The sequence below is a fragment of the Hemiscyllium ocellatum genome, unplaced genomic scaffold, assembly GCF_020745735.1.
Source record: "Hemiscyllium ocellatum isolate sHemOce1 unplaced genomic scaffold, sHemOce1.pat.X.cur. scaffold_3461_pat_ctg1, whole genome shotgun sequence".
In the NCBI taxonomy this organism is placed as follows: domain Eukaryota; kingdom Metazoa; phylum Chordata; class Chondrichthyes; order Orectolobiformes; family Hemiscylliidae; genus Hemiscyllium; species Hemiscyllium ocellatum.
The window spans coordinates 10,001-17,500 of NW_026868430.1; the positions used below are offsets into that span (position 1 = coordinate 10,001).

At 63.9% G+C, this 7,500-nt stretch overlaps 1 protein-coding gene across 1 annotated transcript in view; it reads right to left on the bottom strand.

The window, feature by feature from the left end:
* LOC132813206 (phosphoenolpyruvate carboxykinase [GTP], mitochondrial-like) overlaps window positions 1-7,500 on the bottom strand; it is a gene marked incomplete at its 3' end in the record, with an annotated part of 21,483 nt that overhangs the window by 9,996 nt on the left and 3,987 nt on the right. The window contains exons 2-4 of the mRNA XM_060823100.1: window positions 5,321-5,596; window positions 3,555-3,739; window positions 1,105-1,308 (exon numbers count right to left, since the gene is read on the bottom strand). Coding sequence (XP_060679083.1) covers window positions 1,105-1,308; window positions 3,555-3,739; window positions 5,321-5,596 — 665 coding nt within the window. The remainder of the gene's footprint in view (window positions 1-1,104; window positions 1,309-3,554; window positions 3,740-5,320; window positions 5,597-7,500) is intronic.

The window sequence follows — 7,500 nt, forward strand, 5'->3', positions numbered from 1 at the left end:
CAGCCCAGAGTAACAGAGGACCCTCCATTCCACCCCCCCCCCCCCCGCAGCGCTGAGGGAGAGGGCGCTGTCGGAGGGTCAGTGCTGAGGGAGCGGGCGCTGTCGGAGGGTCAGTGCTGAGGGAGCGGGCGCTGTCGGAGGGTCAGTGCTGAGGGAGCGGGCGCTGTCGGAGGGTCAGTGCTGTGGGAGCGGGCGCTGTCGGAGGGTCAGTGCTGAGGGAGCGGGCGCTGTCGGAGGGTCAGTGCTGAGGGAGCGGGCGCTGTCGGAGGGTCAGTGCTGAGGGAGCGGGCGCTGTCGGAGGGTCAGTGCTGAGGGAGCGGGCGCTGTCGGAGGGTCAGTGCTGAGGGAGCGGGCGCTGTCGGAGGGTCAGTGCTGAGGGAGCGGGCGCTGTCGGAGGGTCAGTGGTGTGGGAGCGGGCGCTGTCGGAGGGTCAGTGCTGAGGGAGCGGGCGCTGTCGGAGGGTCAGTGCTGAGGGAGCGGGCGCTGTCGGAGGGTCAGTGCTGAGGGAGCGGGCGCTGTCGGAGGGTCAGTGCTGTGGGAGCGGGCGCTGTCGGAGGGTCAGTGCTGAGGGAGCGGGCGCTGTCGGAGGGTCAGTGCTGTGGGAGCGGGCGCTGTCGGAGGGTCAGTGCTGAGGGAGCGGGCCCTGTCGGAGGGTCAGTGCTGAGGGAGCGGGCCCTGTCGGAGGGTGAGTGCTGAGGGAGCGGGCGCTGTCGGAGGGTCAGCGCTGAGGGAGTGGGCACTGTCGGAGGGTGAGTGCTGAGGGAGTGGGCGCTGTCAGAGGGTCAGCGCCGAGGTGGCAGTTGGACTCTGTGTCTCCTGGCTCAGAGACGGGGACACTCCCTGTCCCCCAGCAGCGTCTCCCTGTCTGGGGAGTGCCTGGGGATTGTGCACCCGCAGGGAATCCCCGGGTCGTGGGTCGGCTCGACGTGGGTCAAAGTGACCGGCCAATGGCGCCATCTTCAAAACCTCCGATCGAACCCTCACCCCCTCCCCTGGGTCCCGCGCAAATCCGCGATGGGGGGGTGGTGTTGGCAGGTGGGCACACGTCCAGCGCAGTGAGGGGGTGCAGCAAACGCCCCCCAGCCACGCCCCCCCCCCACTTACCCTCTGTCGACAGCGGGTATCCAACGGAGTGCAGGCACTTGACGAACTCTCCCGTGCCCAGCGCCTCCAGCACCGCGGTGCCCACCCGCGTCATGATGTACATACTGGCTACCACATAGGCTGAGTCTGTAAGCTGGATCCCAATCCTGGACAGGGGTGACCCCACCGGCCCCATACTGAACGGGATCACGTACATGGGACGGCCTGGGGTGGCAGGGAGACACAGAGAGAGAGAGAGTGACAGGGAGGGAGAGAGAAACAGAGAGAGAGAGAGAGTGAGTGACAGGGAGGGAGACAACAACAGAGAGAGAGAGAGGAAGGGAGACAGAGAGAGAGAGAGAGAGAGAGTGACAGGAAGGGAGACAGAGAGAGAGAGAGAGAGACAGGGAGAGAGACAACAACAGAGAGAGAGAGAGAGAGACAGGGAGAGAGACAGGGAGGGAGACAACAACAGAGAGAGAGAGAGGAAGGGAGACAGAGAGAGAGAGAGAGAGAGTGACAGGAAGGGAGACAGAGAGAGAGAGAGACAGGGAGAGAGACAACAACAGAGAGAGAGAGAGAGACAGGGAGAGAGACAACAACAGAGAGAGAGAGAGAGTGACAGGGAGAGAGACAGGGAGAGAGACAACAACAGAGAGAGAGAGAGTGACAGGGAGAGAGACAGGGAGAGAGACAACAACAGAGAGAGAGAGACAGGAAGGGAGACAGAGAGAGAGAGAGAGAGTGACAGGGAGAGAGACAACAACAGACAGAGAGAGAGAGAGAGACAGACAGAGAGAGCGTGGGGGACACAGAGAGAGAGAAACAGAGAGAGAGAACAAAGAGAGGTGAGAGAGCAAGAGAAAGTGTGGGGGACACAGAGAGAGAGAGAGAGAGAAACAGAGAGAGAGAGAGAGAGAGAGGGAGAGAAAAACAGAGAGAGAAATGTCATGAGACGGTGAGAGAAAGAGAAAGAGAGAGAGCGAGAGGAAGAATCCGAGAGAGAGAGAGTGGGACAGAGTGTGATACAGAGAGAGGGAGAGAAGGAGAGAGAGGGAGAGAGCATGAGAGAGAGAGAGAGAGAGAGACAGAGTGTGAAACAGAGAGAGGAAGAGAAGGAGAGAGAGAGAGACAGATAAAGAGAGAGTGTGAAACAGAGAGTGCGAAAGAGAGAGGGAGAGGGAGGTCAGGCTGGACTGGATGAGGCTGGGGAGGGGGTGGATGGTAAATACAGAGCAGGGTGTGGGGTGGGGAGGATTGACTGACAGTGGGGACAGGAGGACAGCTGCTCCCTCCTCCCGATCACCCCCCACCCATCTCTCTCTCTCTCTGTCTAACACAACGGGGGGAGTGCTGCTGAACACAGAGACCTTGGAGTGCAGGTTCATAGCTCCTTGAAAGTGGAGTCGCAGGTGGATAGGATAGTGAAGGCAGCGTTTGGTATGCTTTCCTTTATTGGTCAGAGTATTGAGTCCAGGAGTTGGGAGGGTCATGTTGCGGCTGTACAGGACATTGGTTAGGGCCACTGTTGGAATATTGTGTGCAATTCTGGTCTCCTTCCTATCGGAAAGATGTTGTGAAACTTGAAAGGGTTCAGGAAGGATTTACCAGGATGGTGGAGGGTCTGAGCTACAGGGAGAGGCTGACCAGGCTGGGGCTGTTTTCCCTGGAGCGTCGGGGGCTGAGGGGTGACCTTATAGAGGTTTATAAAATCATGAGGGGGGACATGGAGAGGGTAAACAGACCAGGTCTTTACCACCCTGGGGTGGGGGAGCCCAGAACTAGAGGGGCGTTGGTTTAAGGGGAGAGGGGAAAGGGAGCTGAGGGGTAACTTTTCCCCCCAGAGGGTGGTGCGTGTGTGGAATGAGCTGCCAGAGGATGTGGGGGAGGCTGGGACAATGACAGCATTGCAAAGGCATCAGGGTGGGGACAGGGATAGGAAGGGGTTAGAGGGAGATGGGCCGAGGGCTGGGGAATGGGACTGGGTTAGGGTTAGGGATAGTACAGAAACGGTGAATGGCCTGTTTCTGTGCTGCAGCAGAGGGAGGGAGGGAGGGACAGAGCGAGGGAGGGAGGAGGAGAAAGGAGACAGAGCGGGAGGGAGGGAAGGAGAGAGAGTGAGGGAGGAAGGGAAGGAGGGAGACGTGGAGGGAAGGAGAGAGGGATAGAGGGAGACCTGACCGGAGGGACAGAGGGAGAGAGGGAGAGGGGGAGCGAAGGGGAAAAGGGAGGGAGGGAGGGAAGGGGAGGGAGAGAGGGAGGGAAGGGGAGAGGGAGGGAGGAAGGGAGAGAGAGAGAGAGTGAGAGAGGGAAGGGGAGAGGGAGGGAGGGAGGGATGGAAGGAGAGGGACAGAGGGAGGGAAAGGGAGAGGGAGGGAGGGAGGGAAGGGGAGAGGGAGGGAGGGAAGGGTGAGGGAGAGAGAGAGAGGGAGGGAGGGAGGGAGGGAAGGGGAGGGAGAGAGGGCTCTGACCTGTCATACATCCCGGGAATCTCTGGCTGACTGCCTGGTCGAATTCCGGTTGGGACATCCAGTTCCCGAGTTGACTCGGAGACCCGTCACTGGGCGTGGGGACGGTGTCCCTTTGGTTCTCTGTCACGATCACAGTCCGACTCTCCACACGGGCAACGTCCCTGGGGTCAGTCCGTGCCAGCCAGCTGCCAGGCCGAGGGAGGGGGAGGGGGGGGGGGAGGGGGAGAGGGGGAGGGGGTGAGAGGGTACCCAACCACAACACTGTCTCACCCGAGCCTGACCCACCATCGCCATCCCCATCGCCCACCCTCCGACCCCATCACCCACCCTCCAGCCCCATCGCCCACCCTCCGACCCCATCACCCACCCTCCCACCCCATCCCCCACCCTCCAGCCCCATCGCCCACCCTCCGACCCCATCACCCACCCTCCAGCCCCATCACCCACCCTCCCACCCCATCGCCCACCCTCCAGCCCCATCGCCCACCCTCCCACCCCATCGCCCACCCTCCAGCCCCATCACCCACCCTCCCACTCCATCCCCCACCCTCCGGCCCCATCACCCACCCTCCCACCCCATCCCCCACCCTCCGGCCCCATCACCCACCCTCCCACCCCATCCCCCACCCTCCAGCCCCATCGCCCACCCTCCGACCCCATCGCCCACCCTCCGGCCCCATCGCCCACCCTCCGACCCCATCACCCACCCTCCAGCCCCATCACCCACCCTCCCACCCCATCCCCCACCCTCCGGCCCCATCCCCCACCCTCCCACCCCATCCCCCACCCTCCGACCCATCACCCACCCCCCAACCCCATCACCCATCCCCCAATCCCATCACCCACCCTCCAACCCCATCACCCACCCCCCAATCCCATCACCCACCCTCCGACCCCATCACCCACCCTCCGACCCCATCGCCCACCCTCCAACCCCATCCCCCACCCTCCAACCCCATCACCCACCCTCCAACCCCATCACCCACCCTCCAATCCCATCACCCACCCTCCAACACCATCACCCACCCTCCAACCCCATCACCCACCCTCCAACCCCATCGCCCACCCTCCAACCCCATCACCCACCCTCCAATCCCATTGCCCACCCTCCAAACCCATCACCCACCCTCCAACCCCATCACCCACCCTCCAACCCCATCCCCAACCCCATCCCCCACCCTCCAACCCCATCCCCAACCCCATCCCCCACCCTCCGACCCCATCGCCCACCCTCCAGCCCCATCGCCCACCCTCCCACCCCATCGCCCACCCTCCAACCCCATCCCCATCCCCAACCCCATCCCCCACCCTCCAACCCCACCCACCCCCTAACCCCATCCCCCACCCTCCAACCCCACCCACCCCCTAACCCCATCCCCCACCCTCCAATCCCATCCCCCACCCTCCAACCCTCCACAGAGGGACCAGTGCTGATCCGCCTGGATGGAGGAAGCCGGGTAGGGTGGGGAGGAGGGAGGTGAGGATCTGGTCTCCCTCACACCTTAAACCCACCCACATCCACCGCGTTTGAAGGCCACTCGGCCTCTTCCTGTCCCAGCCTGCCACACAGCGGGGATGGGGGGAGACTGGGGTGAGGGGGTGGACCATTGGGCCCATCGCTGTTGCCCACCTAGCCCCTCCATCCGAGTCTGCCCCCACACTCAGCAGAGGGTAGAGGTGCGGGGAGCGAGGGTGGGGGGTGCTGGGAGCCCCCAGGGAGAGATGTCGGACTGTACTACCCACCCTCCCAGGGGCCGGTCACTCACCAGTTGTGGTACTTGGGCAGTGGGTGTAGGATTCCATCCCGTGCCAGCTGCGAGAGGATGGCCGCTCGCTCTGCCTCAGCGCCCGTGCAGAGGTAGATGTGGCTGGGTTGGCACAGCCGGGCGCTGGTCTCGACGAACTCCCGGGCGGCCGGGGGCAGAAGGGACACATCCCCGTTCACCAGGGGCAGCGAGTGGGCCCAGCGCCTGGGAACGGTCGTGGGTAAGCGACATCGCCAGGGGTCCGTCAGACAGCGGAGCGAGAGGGCGGGGAGTCTGCTGAGAGACGGAGAGGGAGAGAGTGAACACACGAGTGAAAACAACACACTCACACAGGCGTGTGCGCGAGAAAATGTGGGACCCCGCAACTTCAGCAGGAAGGAGAGAGGAGCTGAATATTATTTAAACGGGGAAAGACTGGGGAACGCCGCGGGGACAGAATATAACGTGGGGAAATGTGAGGGTCTGCACTTTGGCGGGTGCTGATTGGCCCCACACCCACAGACGCCCCCTCCCTCCCTCCCTGCACCCCTCGACCCTCAGTGTATACCCTCTACAAGACTCAACTTCCCCAAAACCACCCCACGGCCACGTCCATCCTGAGGGACAAGGGGTGGGGGGGGGCAGATACACGGGAACACCAGCCCCCCCTCTCTGCGTGTTCCCCCCTCCCTCCCCATCCCGCCTGGGCCCGTTCCTTCCTGGGCCTGAATCCTGGAGCTCCCTCCCTGAGGGAGATGGTGGGTCCAGCCCTCCGGGACATGCACCTCACAGGGACAAGGGGACAGCTCCCTGAGATTATGCGACGTGTCCGGCCCAGGGCTGGGGATTCGGAGACTGAGGGAAGGGGACGATCGGGGCCCACCACCCTGTCCCACAGCTACGCTGCCATCCTCAGAGAGAGGGGAACCACAGGGTCAACACAGCAACGAGGGAGGGAGGTTTTGGTTCAAGTGACATCCCAGGGAAAGGGATCTCGCTGTGTGAACAGAGACAGGGTTCAGGAACCGGCGCCGAGCGAGGGGTCAGTGCTGAGGGAGCGGGCACTGTCGGAGGGTCAGTGCTGAGGGAGCGGGCACTGTCGGAGGGTCAGTGCTGAGGGAGCGGGCACTGTCGGAGGGTCAGTGCTGAGGGAGTGCCGCACTGTCGGAGGGTCAGTGCTGAGGGAGTGGGCCCTGTCGGAGGGTCAGTGCTGAGGGAGTGGGCACTGTCGGAGGGTCAGTGCTGAGGGAGCGGGCACTGTCGGAGGGTCAGTGCTGAGGGAGCGGGCACTGCCGGAGGGTCAGTGCTGAGGGAGTGCCGCACTGTCAGAGGGTCAGTGCTGAGGGAGTGGGCCCTGTCGGAGAGTCAGTGCTGAGGGAACGGGCACTGTCGGAGGGTCAGCGCTGAGGGAGTGGGCACTGCCGGAGGGTCAGCGCTGAGGGAGCGGGCACTGTCGGAGGGTCAGTGCTGAGGGAGTGGGCACTGTCGGAGGGTCAGTGCTGAGGACGTGGGCACTGTCGGAGGGTCAGTGCTGAGGGAGTGGGCACTGTCGGAGGGTCAGTGCTGAGGGAGCGGGCACTGTCGGAGGGTCAGCACTGAGGGAGTGGGCACTGTCGGAGGGTCAGTGCTGAGGGAGCGGGCACTGTCGGAGGGTCAGTGCTGAGGGAGCGGGCACTGTCGGAGGGTCAGTGCTGAGGGAGTGGGCACTGTCGGAGGGTCAGTGCTGAGGACGTGGGCACTGTCGGAGGGTCAGTGCTGAGGGAGCGCCGCACTGTCGGAGGGTCAGTGCTGAGGGAGCGCCGCACTGTCGGAGGGTCAGTGCTGAGGGAGCGCCGCACTGTCGGAGGGTCAGTGCTGAGGGAGCGCCGCACTGTCGGGGGGTCAGTGCTGAGGGAGTGGGCACTGTCGGAGGGTCAGTGCTGAGGGAGTGGGCCCTGTCGGAGGGTCAGTGCTGAGGTAGTGGGCACTGTCGGAGGGTCAGTGCTGAGGGAGCGGGCACTGCCGGAGGGTCAGTGCTGAGGGAGTGCCGCACTGTCAGAGGGTCAGTGCTGAGGGAGTGGGCCCTGTCGGAGGGTCAGTGCTGAGGGAACGGGCGCACTGTCGGAGGGTCAGCGCTGAGGGAGTGGGCACTGCCGGAGGGTCAGTGCTGAGGACGTGGGCACTGTCGGAGGGTCAGTGCTGAGGGAGTGCCGCACTGTCGG